Here is a 19,050-nt window from a genome sequence, read left to right on the forward strand (position 1 = left end):
GATGGACTCTCTTCATATTCTACTTTAACATCAATTATGAAGCTACCTAACAGCTTTTTTCACTGTCCAACTCCTATTGTTTCCATCTCACAAACAGTTGTGATACTGAATCATCTATTTAAAAGAGATATTCCTCAGTATCCTCTCTATACTATGTCTAACAAAATCATCAAGCCTGCTCTGTCAAAGCAATCCTCCATTACTACAACAACACAGAGAAATGAAACTTACCCACAATATAGATGAGAATCTGTAGCATCTCTTCTATTAAAACATTATATTGCTTAATCAAATCCTGCAAGAATGAGAGAAATCAGGTTAAAAAAACAAAAACAGAAGTGCAAGAAAATCCATCCACTAAATGACGCTGAGCTCAGCCTTCATATCTACTATACTGATAAAACATTGTACTTTAGGAAGAAATTTCCATTCTAACAAGCTGGAAAAAGTGTCTGCTCTGGCAGAGGAGATATTATACAGCAACTAAAGTGCAAGATTCACACGCAAGAAAAGAAACAGCTAAAAAACGTATCCCAAATGAAGGGTTATATCAAAGTTCAAGCCACAAGAAGAAGCATAACAACCCCAGAAACTTCCAACCAAAATAAAAGCACATAACATGGCTTAAGAGAATAGAAATGCTATAGCAAAGTCATTTACATGGTTTGTGGTAGATTCCCTGTGGAGACAAGTCTCTATAGACCTAAAATAAAGGTCCAAAAGGGGCAAAAGTTGCTTGCTAATTTTGAGGAAGCCTCTACAAATTCCAAAATATTTACCTAACCACAAGCTCCGGTGTTTACTGACTGGTAGTGTGGCCTTAAAAATGCAGTTTTCAACAGTAGCTAGTTTTTCTTACTGATGTTTCATATACTCAAAGCTGACAAATTAAACAGCAGAAAAATTTGCTACTTACCTGATCTTTGGTGGGTTTGATCTTTTTGAAAGCATCAGCAAGCTCATATCTCTGCAGTATCAGCAGGAGAAACTGGTTTGGATCCATAAGAGATGCACCTATCTATCAAAAAACCCAAATTAATATGAACATCACTTGCTATTTCAAAATCAATGAAAACTAAACTGAACTTTTTAAAATGACAAGTATGCAGTGATTCAGAACATTGTACCTGGAGCATGATGATGTCTTTATCATACATCTCTTCTCTGCATTTAACATCTTGATAATAGAATACCTAAGAAATGCAAAAACAAGAGAGAGATATAAAGTAATGTACATCAGTTAATCTCTGAGGCCTTTCAAACTGTACCACATCTTTACTGAGTAAAAGAAAGTCCACATTTCTTTCAAAATAAATATGTACTTAAATGGAAGTGAAAAATGTTTTTTCACTTATCCAGAAAAAGTCTATGCCATACTTCACACCCCCTTCCAAGAGGACATAATTCAGAAGCAGCCACTGGAGTTAAGTCAAAACATCCTCCTTCTCCTACCCCAGTTCTCAAAAAGATAATTCTACAGGGGTTTACCAAGATTTACTTTGATTTCATCAAAGGGTCTTGTGCAAGGTTAGCTGAGAACTTCTGCCATCAAAGGGAATAAAAACAGACAAAAAACTCCCAAACAAACAAAAAATCCCCCACCCAAAACCAAACAACCAATAAAACCAGACAACAAAACCAAAACCACCCCAAAGTGAAGCCAAAGGAGGTAAATGCAAGGGCAGACTCTACCTTTACTCTTGCAACAGAAGTCACAAGTATTAGAAAATGTTTGTATGTTTAGCTATAGGGTTGTCAAATGTTTAGTGTGAGACTAATAGTTTCACTAATAATGTCCATACACCATGAGGAACTTCTAACTTTTTATGCTATAAGCAAGAGTTCAACAAGTACTTTGGCAGTGATTATGGGATCTGAAAGTAGCTTACAAGTAGACATCAGCAACATTATACTATTTGACAGAGTAGAAGAAAGAGTCATAGCAGAGATGAAAATACTCCTCTAAGACAAGGAGGTAAGCTATTGCTGAAGATAGAAATAAAACCATGTGACCTAAATTTCCACCCAGAAACTTTCTATTTACTGTAGGAGTGACCCCATGACCTCTCTCTGCACTGGATGAACCCCTGGCAGCATTACTGAACAACCCTTGCAAACACCTAGGGGATCAGCTCAGCACTGAACACTCCAGGGAGTACCTGGCTTATCAGGGAGAGCCCATTCCTCCTCCACATCTCTGCAGCAACCTGTGCAACCAGGACAAGACACCGCAAAGGATATTCTACTAGCAGCTCCACTTGAAATTCTTCCTAGAATTTAAAAAAGGAAAAATAAACAAAAAAACCCCCTCAGAATAAATCTGCCAGTGGTTTTAAAAGTGTAAGTCCTAAAGAACAGAGATGTATTGACAGCTGAAAAATAACTCGTATGTGTGTCATGAAGGTTAGAGCATATAGATTGAGGCTTTTTTCTTTCCAGAGTATAAATCATAAAAGCATTTGGAGAAAAAAAAGAAGTATCTTACAGGAGAAACAAACTCATGCAATCTTGAGATGGCTCCGGTCTTGCTTAATCGTACATGAAGACCTACAAAACCAAGGAAGAAAAATCAGAAAATAAACCAAAATCAGTGAAGGTTCTCCAACCCCTTCTTAATGTCAGCTAAATCATTTACAATTCAGAGAATTATAGAAAAAAAAGTCTAAGTTTGTTTAGGAAAGACTTCATACTTTCCTTTTTTTAATCACAATAGTTCTTACTAGGCTTACAAACCATTATTTCATTAATAAATTTATACTAAATGAATGAGTGAACACCATCCAAATTGAGATGATATATAATATACAATAAATAAAATTTTTATTTCATATTTGAATCATATATCAGTAGTAAATTAATTTCAAGATTACAAGGATTAACAGATGGTATCCTGGTATCCAATGACGTGATAAAGAATCTACAGCTTAATAATAGCATATGATTTCATTTGTATTCTATAGAAAGCAGTGATTGTGCTCTGACTGGAAGCCTGTCCTGGCGTTGTGCAAAATATGTCTTTCAGGAGGAACATTTTAACCATCCTAAGATATATATGGTTGGAAACTAAATTCAAGATAAATAATAATGGACATTCATTTAAATAAAGGAGATAGAAACAGAACAAGAAACACTTCAGAGAAAACTAAGGATCTCATTAACAAGAAATTTTTTTCCTTCGTGACTGACTTCTCTGTTTTCCATTTAAAAAGACATCCTCCAATCTCCATGGTAATGTTTTTTGAGAAAAAACTTTCCATTAGTGGCACATATGGGGAACATGTCTTCCTGATCATGAGAATGTCACTAAGTCAGAGACCAACTCATCTGTGAAGCACTTAACCCAAATGTTTTCTGGAGTAAAGAAACAGATGGATAACAAGCACGGTTTAAACAGCAATCAAAACAGATCACTTACCAGCAAGAGTCCTAGACAGTGGCAAATGTATGCTGACAGGATCTGCAGACACTCTGTAAGGTCTGCTCTCCAGGGTATGGCCACATAAGTGAAACACTGTCTTCTCCCGAGAGCGGCTGTTTGTGCTGCATCTCATCACAGCTTTATGGCATTCTCTGTAAGACCTGAGCAGCAGCTCTTCCTAGAATTAAAAATACATGCAGAATAAAAAAAAATCCTACAGTTCTTCCTTTCTCTCTTTGTCACACCCAGATTAATTCTTTCAGACCAATTTTTTTGTGGAAAACTATACTGAACAATTGTGAGCTTTTCTAAAAGCTGCTATTTCAAAAGCTGTCAGGAAGATTCCAAAAAGGTATACAGGCAAGAATCACAGAAAATGTATATACTTACATCACAGGCACACCACTCCTGGAACATCAAAAGAATGTTCTTGAGCTGCATCTGTATGGCAATAGCTGCTTCCCAGTCAGGGTCTACCTCAATGTGCTGACCAATCTGTCTTTTTATCTCCTCCATTCCCTGAAATAGAAATCCCACAAAATACTTTGTCTAAATCAGTGATCACAGGCTTAATACAACAGAAAATTCCACAGTCAAAAGATAAAACATATGTAACTAAATCTGATGAGTATTACTTGTATAAACATGTCTTCTTCACCCACCCAAAACAGGGACTGAAGAATTCAACAGTGTAATTGCATGTTTACATCCATTATAATATTATGGGAAAAAGAGGAGCTGTAATCACTTTACAACAGGATATCAGAAAGAAATTATTTAAATATATTGTACCTGCATGCAAGTTAGAATCCTTAGGAAAGAAACAAATCCTTCTAAAAAACGCTCCCTCAGATGGTCTGTCCATACTGTAGGTTTGCTGACTAAGATATACCTGTCCCAAAAAAAGAAAAAGAAAAAATTTTCATACTTCGCTCAGACTTCTCTTATGCTTGTACGTCAAGAGTTGTTGAAATTAAATTGTTTTAATACCATCAATTACATAATCAAATTTCATCACTTCTTCATCTTAAAGTACTCAGAAAATTTTCCCAAATACTAGAACTACTAATACCTTGGTGTGACTCCATCACTAGAAATTAACAGGTTTTTTTTTAATTCCAAGGTGTTTGGGGTGTAATAAACGGAGTAATAAACATTACTCACTTTATTAGAGCAATTTGGTACCAGTAAAATAGAAAACCCTATGCAGATAAGGATTATACAGCTTTCCTAGAATAGCAGCAAATGAGAGATAAATTTCCCATACTGTCTTAGAGTAGATACATTTTATTTATTAATGTAAATATTATATGCAATTTGATAATTGAAAATCAAAAATGTTTTTACAGAATGTAATTTCAGTATTTTAAAATTTTAAATGTCCATTGAAAAGAAAACGTTAAGATATCATGTATGTTTTTTGAGGGGTTTGGCTTTGGTTTTAAAGCAGTTTAATCATCCGACTCTGCACTGAAACACCTCATCATGCTACCAGTATTTTTGAACTGCTCTAGCTTCTCAGCCTTACACTTACCTGAGGTCAAATATTACTGAATATACCCGGTTCAGTTTGTCCTGACTGTAGCCTTGGAAGTTGAACTTGTCATTTTTGTCTAGGTACTCTGGAAGCACTTCTAGGAGTGTCTCTGTTATGACGGTGATTACATTTCGCTCTTCAATTAGATGTCGGGCCTGCAAGAACAAAGTGAAATGTTTTTCTTCCTGTTTTTGTTAATGTTATCATCAAAGTATTTTTCCTTTGAATCCCTCTCTTCCTCATTAAAAATTCTTTGAAGCATTTGCAAAGAGCACAAAATAAAAAAAACTCCCACAGTATTTATTGCACAGGAACACAACTGCTATCAACTACAAAGTTTGTTCACCAACTACGTATGTTTGTTCAATTCTGAGAGCATCTATATGATGGATATGCCATTTTTTTCCTAGAAAGATCATGTAGAAAAGAATTTTTGCATTAGTGCTTCAGCTAAGAAACATATAACTTTTAAAAGTTATAGATATATTTCCTCCCCATATTTCACCCCCACAAGAAGACACTTAACTATTTTTTACCCCCTTGCCCTCTTTTGAAAGTCACATAGACAGGTAAATGTGAGCAGTAAATAAATACACAAAGTTAATGCAGAGTACAATGTGCCAGGAACTTATACTTATTTGCATTCACTCTATGTTCTGTAACGAATTTTCACATCAACTCAAGCTCCTGCTTTCATATTGGCTTTCACAAATCTCAAAATCATTCATATTCAACCCAGCAATGCTAAAGTCTCCCTACCAAACACAACAATCTGCAAAGGTGGTACTACTAGCAATTCTCCAACTTATTTTACACCTCGAGCAGAGCCAAGCTGTACATACCAGAGTAGGTACAGTGAACATCTGAACTGAGAGCGCTGTCACAGACAGAACTCTGTCATGATCATCACTGATGTATTCCTTTTGCAATGCCTTGTAATACTAGAAAAAGAGAGTATTTGGGACGTTAAACAAATGCTAGCAAAAATGTTTACTTTTTTATTCACAAGAATTACATCTCAGTGTGTCTCTCCCACCTAATAGAATCACATCCAAGAAAAACAGCACAATATCCTCAATACACCAAAGCAAGTCAGTATGGCCCCCACTGCCTTAATACTGAAGATAAGCACAAATGTAACTGATTTGTCAGACTGCAAACAGAATTATTTCTTGCAATGAACTGCATGGATAGTTCAACAACCGTGTGTAAAAGACATGTGCAATGGGTAAGGCAAGTCTTTGTTTGCTTTGTTTCAGTCCAGAGAAAATCAAAAAGTATCAATCATCTTTATCAGAATTAAAAAGTATCACCCTAAAACAAAACACACTTTGTTTTATGTTTTGTATATGTCTTAATTATTGTATCGAATTTTCAAAAAGAAAGGCCAATTTCAGTTGCAGTTCATCTGGCATTTCAAAATATACACAGAATAATAACAATATGGCAATCAAACAAGCATATCCTAAGGAACAAACCAGTGATATGGGAATTAATTAACTGCACTCCAATAAAGGCTGAGACAGTTATTGAGGTTCTGCTCGTTTAAAATTCCCTATTTATACTGAAACAATTTTCAGTTAGGGGGGAAATTTCATAAAGTTAGTACAAATTCATAGCATAAAAATCAAACCATTTACCTTCACAAATTCAACAGCAAAAAGTTTTTTGTATTCCATTTCCATGAAAAAACTACTGAAGATAAGTTCATGAAGAACCTTCCTCGCCCCTGCGAAGAGCCAATACAATGCACGTCACATTGTTGTACTAAGATGCACATTTTGTGGAAAAACAGGAACCAATTACTAAACTATGATTAAAAAAAATCATTGGAAGTCTTGACATGGTTATGAAGCATACGAACACAGTTATTAATTACTTTTGGGTTTTGACATTTATTGGTATGTATTTAAAACATCAAGTAATCAAGTCACTCAGGGTCAGGTTGCATTTTGTAAAAAGATTTTTCAAGATACATAAAGCAGGACAAATTGAGGTGGCAAATACATATCCCAAATATAAGTTAGCTCAGCTGTAAAAATTGAAGCTGTATAAAAACTGTAATAAAAAAAAAGAACTGTAATTCTACATGCATAGCACTCACATTTATCTATATGTTACACACGTGAAAAATTAATTTGACAAATCTTTCGTTTTTAGCAACATGGATAAACAAACCTTTATGAAGCCTTGCATCCCATAGCATCAACTTGCTTATAAAGCAGGGCTTTTCAGATCCAGCTTCTTCCTTGAGACATATTTGACAAAAGATCCGGCGAAAGTCACCTGTAGGGATGAAACTACTCATTTGTACAAGAATGTTTCAATAATAAAATTATATGACACAAGAAATTTACAATTACATAAATCTATTACTTAAAAGAAGAAAAAAAGAAGGCACTTAAGTAAGAATTACTTTTAACATTTTTTCTCAATGAATATACTTCCATATACGCTTTGCCTCACTAATTTTTTCCTATTATTCTTGCCTACCTAATTTAATAAATCCTGTGGTGCAGAAGAGTATTTTAAACTGAAAATAACTGAGACAGCTTTGCAAAGCAGATCCACAAGAAGCCTTTACTATGTCAGCATAGAAATGCTCAGGACTAGGCAAGTTTCTGCTGGCCACTGCCTCAGGCCTTGAAAGTCAGTCATTTGTAGAATTTCAGAAATTCTTTAGTATTTTCTTGCACCTATCAGTAGATACAGTACTTAAAGCAGTTTTGGAGATCAACTTATCGCTGTCAACCTCGGGTTTTTAATGTTCCAAAATGAGGCCTTATGTTACTAATTTGAAAAGGAAAAGTGAAGAGTCATGAATCAAATTCCTGACAACTTGGAAATAAACATTATTAAATGTTTCTTGATCCATGTTCTACCACTTGAAACAAAACCATGAGAAGAACAGGAACCACCTGACCATGCAAAGGTTCCAGCTGAGTATGGAACATCAGGCTCATAAAGCCTCTGTGTATATAATCCAGAAGGACAGGAACGTTTGACTTCAATCTTTGTACTTAGAGACTCTTCTAAAACATAAAAGTATCCGTTAACTGACCTCAGTAAAAATCAAACTTTCACTAGAAACTTTGAAATAATCCACACTCAAAAAACTTGCACCAACTGGAAGAACTGTCTGAAGAACTCAGAACAGCAAGAAAATACTGTTAGCAAAATAAATACAAACTTGAAAAGAACAGAACACTAAAACTTGTAAAACACTGTAAAGAATTACAAAAAAAGTACAGTTCTGATCTGTGTATTTCAAGCAAGCATTCAAAAAATCTTAGAAGACATTCACTTCATTGAAGTTTACAAAGGGGCTAAAGCAGACCACCAGATTAACCTATCAAGGAGGAGGGTAAGAAGTTATTAGACTTTAATCTATTCATATTTGTATTGTGTGGAGAAATTTTATAATGGCTTTAGTGTGGCAAGACACAGGTATGAAAAAAAATAGTAAATCAAAAGTACATTGATTCAGGAATCTTTAAAACTATAAGCATCATCAAACACCAGCACAATGTTTAAAAGCTTCAAATAGACTTTCCAGTACTGGAAAAAAAATTAATTAAGATTTTAATATTTTTTTTATTGGCACTTCCTAATGAATCACAGCTATCAAATCTGAAGCAGAAATTGATGTAAGCAGAGGATGTATGTTTCCACTGACAGAGATGCTCTGTGGGTTTGCACCAGCACTGAGGAGGGAAGCTTTTAAGTAAAAGAGACACACTGAGTGCATGTGATGCTAAAAGTGAAAATAATAAAATTTTGAGATAGTGTTCCATCAGGGAAACAAACACATTTATTTCAACAAGAAAGAAAAGTACTGCTATTCATAACCTTGCTAACAGATATCATCACCCTTGCTACTGCACTAATAATTTTCTAATTAGAAACAACATCAAAGTATTTTAATTAAGGGAATATCATATATAACACTGCTTAATTTATTCAAATACTGGTATGGCATTATTTTAACAAAACCCAGCAATGCTTACTTGAATAGCTCATGAGTTTGTTCAGCCAAGAACCAAGGCGCAAGGCAAACTTCTGGTGTGCCATAACATCAGCATGCAGAACCTCCACGTGAAGAGGCCGTTGAGAAACATTTTCAGAATGCCTCTAGGAGTCAGGTAAATATTAGTGCATATAAAATAAAATAACATTATTTAATTATTTATTTTCACTCCCCACCATCTCTCCCAAGCAAAACAAACAAAACAGTTTGATGATCTATTTCTGAAGATATCTATCTCAAATGTGGTACTGTAAATTCAATTCAAAAAAGTTCACAGGCAAATTATAAAACCATGGACGTACTAAGCTAAAGACTGTATGGCAGACAAAAAGTGCTCAGTGTCAATACTAATTAGGCTGGTATGGGGTGTTTTTTTGTGAAAATTACTTTAGGAAGTTACCTTAATTTCTTCTTTTGCTTCCTGACAAGAGGCATAATGTCCTGCCTTAACAGCTCTACGACCCTGTTTAAGAAAATACTGAGCATGAGACCAATACAAAGCAAACCTAAAGCATCACAAGTCCGATCCTTGCTATGCTTTTAATACATAATAGGAAAAACAGGGCCCAACACCACTCACAGCGCTATTAAACACCAAGAAGCAAATAAAAATTAACATCATTGTCTGTAAGAAAAACACTAAAATCAACAACACAACGACCAAGTTGTGGGTATCTTAAGGAAAATTCATGTACACATTAAAAAGATGAAAGAGATTTCTGCACAATACTTTGAACACAAACCATATCAACTTTCCTCCTGGCACAAAGTACATGAAATAGCAGAATATAACCAGAGATACGTGCTTCCTAAACAAGTTTTCCACACCTGGGGAACAAGTGCTGCCTAAGAGTTGCTCAGCCATGCGTCTTTCTTTCCTCAAGCTCCAGCAACCAGAAACAAAGATTCTGTAACCAAGTGACTATAGTAGTAACTCTTAATGACTAGAAGTGACTCTCTGATATCCCAAATGCACTAACCTCTTTATCTATAGCAGTTGTATGCAACTGGGCTTCACCAAGTTCACAGCCAAGTGCCCTTTGCAGGCTGTAGATGACATGATCATAAGAATGGTGTTCATCATTGAAAAGGACACAGTAGTAGCTGTCTACCTTCTCTCTGCTGGGAAAAAGGTAACATATCATACAAATGAAAGTAAAATTGTAAATAGTATCCTTTCAAATACAGCTTAATTGATAGCTTGAGATAAATGCCAAATACAATTTAAAAAGTTATTCAAATAAATCAAGCATATTCTTCATGCTAATTACATCCCCCACCATCTGTGCCAGAAAAAGCCATAGAAATTATGTATCAAGTACAAAAGAGAAGTTTTGAAGTTCTTTGATATTCTATTATAATTTCCTTTCTCTGCTGTTTTATGAACCCATTTGTTTTTTAATGTGATACACAGCCTTTTTCCATTTTCACAGAATCACAAAATGGTTGAGTTGGAGAGGCCCTTTAAAATTCATCTAGTCCAGCCCCCCTGCAATGAGCAGGGACATTTTCAACTAGATCAGGTTGCTCAGAGTCCCATCCGACATGACCTTGAATGTTTTCAGGGATGGTGCATCCACCAACCCTCTGGGCAACCAGTTCCAGTGTTTCACCGCCCTCATTGCAAAAACTTTCTTCCTGTATTTATCCTAAATCTACCCTCCTTGAGTTTCAAACCATTAGCCATTGTCCTACTGCAACAGACCTTGCTAATAGGTTTGTCCACATCTTTCTCTCAACCACTGTGGAAAGTATCCTTGAAAATCTGCCAGCTCAGTTCTGCTCCCCTGCCCCTTAGCACCCCACCAGCGTCTCCCAAGACAGCCAATGGCACCTGGTGAATCTCTCCACTCCTGACATTTCCTCCCCTGCATGAAGACCTGCCATTTCACTGTAGATCAGGCTGGCTCAGGAGCAATTCCCTTCAGTGACTGAGGGAGGACAGTCTCACACTACTTTTCCCATGAAGTATTAAAAGCTTTTCTCTTCATAACTCTAGGTCATATATGCCACAATGCTGTTTACAGGGATTTCAGCACTAATGTCTGCATGAGTATGATATTATTTCAGGCAACATTATAATTCAAGTTGCTAATGAATTGAAAAGAAAGTTGGAAATACTCCCTACCTAATGGTGAGCTCCACAGGCAGTTCCTTCTCTTCCTCCCAGATAAGCATATCTACAATGTATTTTATCACAGAGGGAAACACTCTTCTAGAATGCTCCATAATTTCTTCATTCAACTGACATTCAGAATTCTGTAAAACATGAGATAATATTAATATGGAAAAGAATCTAAAAAAAATTAAATGGGGTTTGATATAGTACCTTATTAATATTGTAGGAAATTATACTATAATATATACATATATACTGTAAATTATATATACATATGTGTACTACAATCAGGAAATAATCCTTTTCACAATTTTCAAGCAAATTAACCTCACCTAATTTCTTCTTTACAAAGTTATTTCATTGCAAGGGCTCTCAGTAGTGCTCCAACAGTTTCATATACCTGTCTCTATGCATCCATGTTTTATCCAGGCCTAGAATATGAAAGGCCTCATCAAATGTGTTAGTTTCTTTTCTAAAAATACTTCTTTAATTTTTTTTTAATTTTTAAAATTTTGTTTGGTTTTTTTTTTTAATTTGCATTCAAAAAAGCTGTTAAAAGCTTTCTGCATTCCCATAGATATTAAAAGTTTCCAGTGCAGACCAAGCAACAAGCTCCCCTGGTAAACAAATCACTCCTTATTGCAGCTTCAACCATTTTTATCTCTGAAATCCATTAACTTTCTTCAAAAAGAAGGACAAAAATGTGAACGAAAACTTTGTCTCATTTTTCTGTAAGGCCAGTTTTTTTTATTCCTTTTCCATTCAACTTTTGGACTGGAACATCAATAACTATGTCTGCTACAAAACCATCAGGGATTTGGGGTCTGCTTACAATGACAAATGCTGAGGTTTTTTTCATCCTAAATTATCTCAGAATGAAGGATTCTGAAAAAAACCCCAAATTTTACCTCAAGCAGCTGATTTTTGTACATTGTCTTTAGAATTCCTTGTAAGATGGCATATTTTTGTTAATATGCTCTTTTACCAGGTACAATAACCATGAGACATCCTAGCATAAAAGGTTAGTTTCAAGGCACAGAACATTCTTTTTAGTCATAGTGACAGATCAGAAGTAACTGACAAATTCAATTTTTCACTAATGCAGTAATGTAGAAAACAGAAAAAATAAAATCAAACTTCTAAACATTTGCTAACTGCTGGGAAACTGATTATTTGTAAATAAGAACTAATATACTTTGCAAGGAAAAGAACAAGAGACTGCAATTTCAATTCCAAATGAAAGACTCAAGCACACAAGACAGGTAGATGAAACTGCCTGCAAACAAAAAGCAAAAAGTTCAAAGGATGTCTAATATACATGTTTGAACCCAGACACCTTGACCAAGGAAATCCTGATTCAACTTGACTGAACTTGTTACATGAGTTATACAAGACATATACAGAAATAAGCACTTTTTAAAATAACAAAGTAACATTTATAAATTTTTTTATTTCACTTTAAGCCATGTTCTTACTTCTTTTGGAGAACTTGATGCTCCAGGCTCATGTTTACTACACAGTGGTCCAGCCTTCCATGCCTCTGTATCCCCACAGTCACAAAATCCACCTCCAGTGGAGCTATGCATCTGGAAAACCCATGTATTTCAGTCATGAAATATGGCCATAAAAAGCAAGAGGAAAATAGCATTGTGAATTATTTAAATCAACCACAAATATAAATATCTACTTAAAAACAGAAGAGTCTTACCATAACTTTTTTTAGATAAAAGGAAACTTTTTATCTGTTAAAAGTTTATCTTTTACCCCTCGCAAAGGAGAAGGGGGGTAAAAGATAAACTTTTTGAGCAGAAAATAAAGAAATAAATAAATTGCTGCTACAGAAAGCTATGCAAGTCCAAACTAAATTTAACTTGAAAGTAAGTGAAAAAGCCTTTGCTGTTGAGTGTTCTTATTTATAAATGGCAAAATATTTCTGGGTTTATTCACAAAATAAACAAAATAAATAAAATATATAGAGAGCTTTTATTCTTTAAAATTACTTCACCAAGTTCGAAAATAATATAAAAAAACAATGTGCACATTAAACAGACAGTTAGTAGTAGTTCTAACCAAAGAAAAGATGACACAATCAGCATCTAAACACATTTTTATAACTTTAACTTTGCATTGCACTTTCAGAAGAGTACAAATTCTGAGCCTCCATTTTGGCAAAAAGTTCAGACAAAACTCAGGCAAAACCAATTACCCTTAGCTTCCTCCAAATCCCCAATCTTGTAATAACTCTAAAAAACCTCCAACCCAATAAAAAGACATTAAAAAATCTGTTATTTACCTGAAACATTTTAAAATAAGCTGATCTAATTAGACATGCTTTGAGCAGGAGGCTGGACTAGGTGACCTCCCCTGCCAACATAAATTATTCTATGAATCTATAAAGGGCACATTCTCTATTCTTTAGATGAAAATGCTACAAATCTGCTCCCATCTAACTACCTACTTCCATAGCTGATGTTCTGCCTGAAGAATTTACTGAAAAACACAAAAATGAAAACAGCTTCTCAGCCCAGCTGTGGCTCCAAAGCGCTCTGTAATCATTACTGTCTGCTTTCCCTGGGTTTTCACCTTACTTGTATCCCAACAAAACTGACTAGGACTTAGGACACAACTGCCATTTTCAGTCACAGCTCTTTGCTCTGACCTACACTTCCATGAAATTGCCAAAGAGAATTATGCTGTATGCATTAATAAACACTCCTTTGTTTCTTCAATTAAGAAGCTGCCGTTCTTAGAAGTTTTACATAGCTAAAAACACAAGAGAGAGAGATTAATTCATAAATTCCAGAATTTAATTTTGCAATAGTAAAATTACTAATGGTTTATATGCAGTTCATTATAGCCTCTAAAGCTACAAGTATCACTTCTTAAATGAAGATTTTCCTACCTTGTACCGGTGGTTCTTGTGAATGCTATTCTGGAAGCAGTCAATACAGAGCACACAAGTTGGATCAACTGCACAGTCTCTGCAACAGAAATGATAAGTGGAAAACTTTCTAAAACAAACACCTGAAATTTTCATGCACAAAAGAATATGTTGCTCAAAAAAAAAAAAAAAAAGAAAAGAAAAAAATTGAGATTAACAACAGATTCAAATTATAAAAACATTGATTTTCATCATCCTTCTGTGACACGGAATAACCAGTCTTGTTAAGTTTGAACCATGTGCTGAAATCTCTTGCATCAAATTCAGTCAAAAACTTGCTCAATTTCAACTTTCAAAACTTGCTTAGCAAAACTTTTTCTGGTTTTGCTAAGAATAAGCAGCTAGGAAAACCAGTGAGGACTCTGAATTAACCTTTATTATTGTTTCCAACATCAGTCAGTAGTCAGTTTGCTCATTAAACTTTTGCTACACCTCTATAAGTTTATGTTTCTAACTTTTAAAACAGAAGTTAAAGTCTGAAATGAATTCCTTACTAAATAAGCTAGGAATGCATACTTTGAAATGTAACTTGTAAAGTTTCACTCATGCATTTCAATAACCTTAAAATAGGGAATTACACTCATGGGCAATCTAATTCCATTTTATCCTCTGTTTCACATACATAGTTTTATACATTGCCTTGTTCCTTAAAACATGGACATTTTTTTCTTTAAATGCATCTTTATTCTATGCAAAATGTGGATGACAGGTGCTAAATGACAAAGTATCAAATTTTTTACTCTAAACCATTGTTCAACATTTAGTTCAAGCCTCATTTACAACTAAAATATCAAGGTAATTCTGATTACAGAAATAGCTTCCTTCCAAACCTTCAGATTATAATAATCGTTACAATAATTTAATACTTCTGTAACATTAATTTATTACCATAACTCTACTGAAAGATTAATCAAAGTAAACAGAAGATAGACGTGCCTGCTAGATCTGAAATTCAAGACATTCAGATTTTGAAACTGCAGAGTATCTTTTATTTTTAGTATTTTAGAAGCTTAAAGCAAACAGATACCTAGCTTCAGTTGCAGAAGTACAATACAGTACCTTGTAGAAATACTACCACATTTTTGCAAGACTGCAACTCAAAAAAATAAGAAAGAGACCAACTCAGACATTTAGCTTTGTCTTTTTGCCTGCTACCATACATGAACTCTGGAGAGGTAGGAAGAGAATTATTCTTGTTCTAACAGCACTAAACTGCCTTGTCCTGCTTTTTCCTTCATGCAGCTGTCCCACTCCCTATACGCTTTCTAGTACACACAGCAGGACTTCTTCAAAGATCATTCTCCTTTCATGCACAACACTAGCTGATTTCTAGAAAAGGCTGAAGAGTATGTGATTGATTAAAACTTTACAGGGAAATTCATAAATAAAATATATAGAGAGCTTTTATTTTGACACTTCCTAAATTCTAAGGAATGGATTTTTTACTGATCGTGCTTTTCATCCTTAATAATATTCTCTTACTATTTCTAATTAAATCTTCTAAGCCTTTAAAATAAACTGAAAATTAGAATAAACTATGGCAATAACATCATATTAATGCTCATCAATTGCCAGAATTGTTGCAATCTTTACATTCACCACAAAAACTGCTAGCTTTTTAATAATAATATATTTTATTCATGATACTCATTAATGTATTTGTATTAACAGGAATTAATAAAATTAATTCTATCAATTCAATGAGCTGCCACCTTTAATATACTGCAGGATGAGAAAAAAAGGTGAAAAATTACCATTGCTCACCCAGCTATTCCCAAAGCAAAGGACTGATGATGCTCAGAAATGCTGGATTCTTTTTCAGACTTTGAAAGGGTGAGTGAGTACTGTATCCCTCAATTCAGGCACAGACTCCATATTCATACACTATCATCCAACACTTTTAACAAACAGCTTTCAGTACTTTTAGTAACTTTTCCATTTCCCTCCCCATTTCTCCACTAAAGCCTCTTTTCATACACAATTTTCCTCACTCTAAAGTGGCTTGAAATGGGAAACAAATGCCAACATTAGTTAAGCAAAGAAGTCCCATGACACAAGCAATGTCTAGTTAGCAGCACAACTGATTTTATTAAAGCACTTTGCTGCATTACCTCAGATGGGAACACTGATAACAACACACCCTCATCCTCACCTGCAGGAGTACGTTGTCTCCCCTCCTTTGAACACCTTTCCACACAGCTGGGAGGTTCCACTCTGCTGTAGTTTCTCCAGGAACATATCTGGGTCCTCCCCAAACAAATAACATTCCAGGGGGTATAATATTGCTGCCTGGACCATTTCTTCTTGTTTCTCCACCAAGGGGTCCATTTCAGCTGAGTAAATATTTGGCACATGTTTTGCCAAGCACTGTAAAAATGCAGCTTGGAAGTCGAATCTTTCATCACACCACTGCAACAAAAAGTACACCCATGGATAAACAAACAAATAAGGAAATATAAAGAAAATAGGATTACACACTTCTATTGTGAGTTCAGAATTCTTCTCTACATCAGAAGTCAGTTCTTTGAGCAATAAAATCCAAGAAACCATGGATTTCCAGTGATTTCTCTGCTATTTTTCACTACCTCTGTTCCTTTGAAGTCTTCTACTAAAAACACTCTAAGCCAAGAGCTGGCAAGTGCAATGTTACAGTGTTAGAGAAACCCATGCACTGAATAATTTTCAACTACACTCTTCCCCCACAGGCCAACCAATACACAAAGCTTGATGTCTGTTCAGCTGCTGACAAATGGAAAGCTGGGAAACGTTTGGGATTCACTCCTTTGCCTGCTGATAGTCACAAAACGTCTTCTGAAAGCCTTGTTGGACTGATCATCAGAGGTCAATAGCTGCTGAGGAAGAAAGAGCCCAAATGCTCATGGAAGCTTAGTGTCATTATGAAACCAGGCTAAAATGCAATTTCTTTTTTGTAAAACAATTAATGAAAGTACTTGTATTTTGACTTGAGGTTCTTAGTTCCTAACTTCACTTCCAACTTCTTTACTTCTCCAAACAGTTCTCTCCAATTGTCCTATTTCTGTCTTTCAATTCGGAATTGTATTTTTTCATATTATTCCCATGATTTAGAAATAACTTTTGGTTCTTCCTATTGCAAAACAGTCAAGGCTCTAAAAGAGAACATCCTTTCAAACACAACCTTGGTTAAAATCCACATATCATAGAATATCCTAAGTTGGAACAGACTCACAAGGATCTTTAAGTCCAAAACAGGACAGCCCCAAAAACCACAGTGTGTGCATAAGAGCATTGTCCAAATGCTTCCGGAACTCTGGCAAGATTGGAGCCACAACCACTTCTCCAGGACCAGTACCAAGCCACCCTTTGGTGGAAAAACTTCTTCGTAATATCCAACCCAAATCTCTCCTGATGCAATCTCATGCTGTTCCCTCAGGTCCTGTCACTCGTCACCACAGGTAAGAGATGAGTGCCTGCCCCTGCTCCTCCCCTCACCAGGCAGTTGCAGATTGCAGTGAGGTCTCCCCTCAGTCTCCTGCAGGCTGAACAGACCAAGTGACCCCAGCTGCTCTTCATATAGCCTCCCCCTCTAGGCCCTTTGCCATCCTTGCTGCCCTCCAATAGGTTTGCATCGTTCTTATATTGTGGGGCCCAAAACTGCACAAAAGATTAAAGATGAGCGCAAGAAAAAAAATACATATGTAAATTCATAAAGCTCTAAAGGGTATTTTTTCCAGGCCAGCAAGCAGGGAGCGAGCAAAGCAACCACCAAAGGGTTCAGACTGAAAGAAGGGTCAAAGAAGTAGATGACATAACTTTTTATGTGAAAAGCAAAAAATCCTCAATCCTCTATTTATTTATTTGGCCATTAATCTTCCTCAGCATTACCCTTAGGTAGCCCATTACCTCATTTATCATGGTGAAAATGCACGGCAGAAGCTGATGAAAAAGATAAGCCATGGATAATGTGGTCAAGCAGAACAGCAGATTTGCCCACAATCATATTAGAATATTCTTATTTTGTAAGAGCAGCAGCTTGATCAGTCTAATCAGATGCCTTGAACCACAAAGCATTCAAACCTATCCCTTATTATCTGAAAATGAAGACCCATCCATTAATTGAAAGGAGACAGTTATTTTAATTCCAATGCTAACAAATAAATCTGGTTTTGTTTCAGAATTTCACCTGAACAGTAAGCACCACAGAAATTATTGGTCATAAAAGCTGTAGCATACACACATGCATAATACATACGTAATCTGTATGCATATACATACATGCACTCAAATATATAGATATGCATTTATTTTCACATATTCAGATCTAAGGAACAAAAAGAAAATGAAACAAATTAAATGCGTGCCTTTTTATTTTAATTAATTTATTCAAATTTTTCAACCACCTAGCAACATTTTTATTAAATAAAAGCAATGCTTACCCAGGGCATAAAGACACTAAATTGCAAAAAATAACTAGAAATTAAATCCAAATTTATCAGATACTTGCATATCAACACTGAAAAAACAAAACAAACAAAAAAGTCACACACAGCTGATGGCTCTGAGAAAGATATTCAATGGTAAGAGGTAGCTGAAAACTGAATTACCTGATCATGTGTTTATTTTTTTATGCATCTGATTTAAATGAGTGGAAGTGAATTATTATTATCATAATTAAACTTCATAATTTAGTGTTTCTGCTTAAACATGTTTCCTCCTGTAACTACTTTTTGTTTTATCTTACCTATACTGCATCATGCCTTCTTCAAATCCCCCTCCCAATTTGGTCACTGTATTTTTTAAATGCAGGAGGGTGGGATGTGGGCCCTGTAGCACACTCTGTGCTACACAGAGAGCACAAGAGAATCCCAATGTGTCCCCTTCTAGCTCAATGACCCAGGTTCCCAGGAGATGGTGCAAGTTTAGATCTGCACTGTTGGTCCAGAGCATGTCATAGCTTCAAGAAACACAAGGCTAAGCTTCCCTGAAAACCTGCCAGAAGTATAAAATGGGTTCTCACACAGTCAAACTC

At 35.4% G+C, this 19,050-nt stretch overlaps 1 protein-coding gene across 2 annotated transcripts in view; it reads right to left on the reverse strand.

Moving 5' to 3' along the window:
* Positions 1–19,050, reverse strand: part of UBR1 (ubiquitin protein ligase E3 component n-recognin 1) — a 59,003-nt gene that overhangs the window by 32,231 nt on the left and 7,722 nt on the right. Inside the window, exons 2-20 of one of the 2 annotated variants that reach the window (XM_058806194.1) lie at positions 16,195–16,451; positions 14,004–14,082; positions 12,577–12,687; positions 11,111–11,241; positions 9,963–10,101; positions 9,383–9,445; positions 8,963–9,086; positions 7,134–7,241; positions 6,596–6,684; positions 5,798–5,896; positions 4,953–5,110; positions 4,211–4,310; positions 3,809–3,937; positions 3,416–3,596; positions 2,486–2,547; positions 2,160–2,270; positions 1,128–1,193; positions 917–1,018; positions 232–295 (exon numbers count right to left, since the gene is read on the reverse strand). In XM_058806194.1, coding sequence (XP_058662177.1) covers positions 232–295; positions 917–1,018; positions 1,128–1,193; positions 2,160–2,270; positions 2,486–2,547; positions 3,416–3,596; positions 3,809–3,937; positions 4,211–4,310; positions 4,953–5,110; positions 5,798–5,896; positions 6,596–6,684; positions 7,134–7,241; positions 8,963–9,086; positions 9,383–9,445; positions 9,963–10,101; positions 11,111–11,241; positions 12,577–12,687; positions 14,004–14,082; positions 16,195–16,451 — 2,173 coding nt within the window. Of the gene's footprint in view, positions 1–231; positions 296–916; positions 1,019–1,127; positions 1,194–2,159; positions 2,271–2,485; positions 2,548–3,415; positions 3,597–3,808; positions 3,938–4,210; positions 4,311–4,952; positions 5,111–5,797; positions 5,897–6,595; positions 6,685–7,133; positions 7,242–8,962; positions 9,087–9,382; positions 9,446–9,962; positions 10,105–11,110; positions 11,242–12,576; positions 12,688–14,003; positions 14,083–16,194; positions 16,452–19,050 lie in introns of both variants that reach the window. The other variant, XM_058806193.1, reaches the window with a different exon arrangement.

Source organism: Ammospiza caudacuta, chromosome 6 (genome assembly GCF_027887145.1).
Source record: "Ammospiza caudacuta isolate bAmmCau1 chromosome 6, bAmmCau1.pri, whole genome shotgun sequence".
Lineage (NCBI taxonomy): Eukaryota > Metazoa > Chordata > Aves > Passeriformes > Passerellidae > Ammospiza > Ammospiza caudacuta.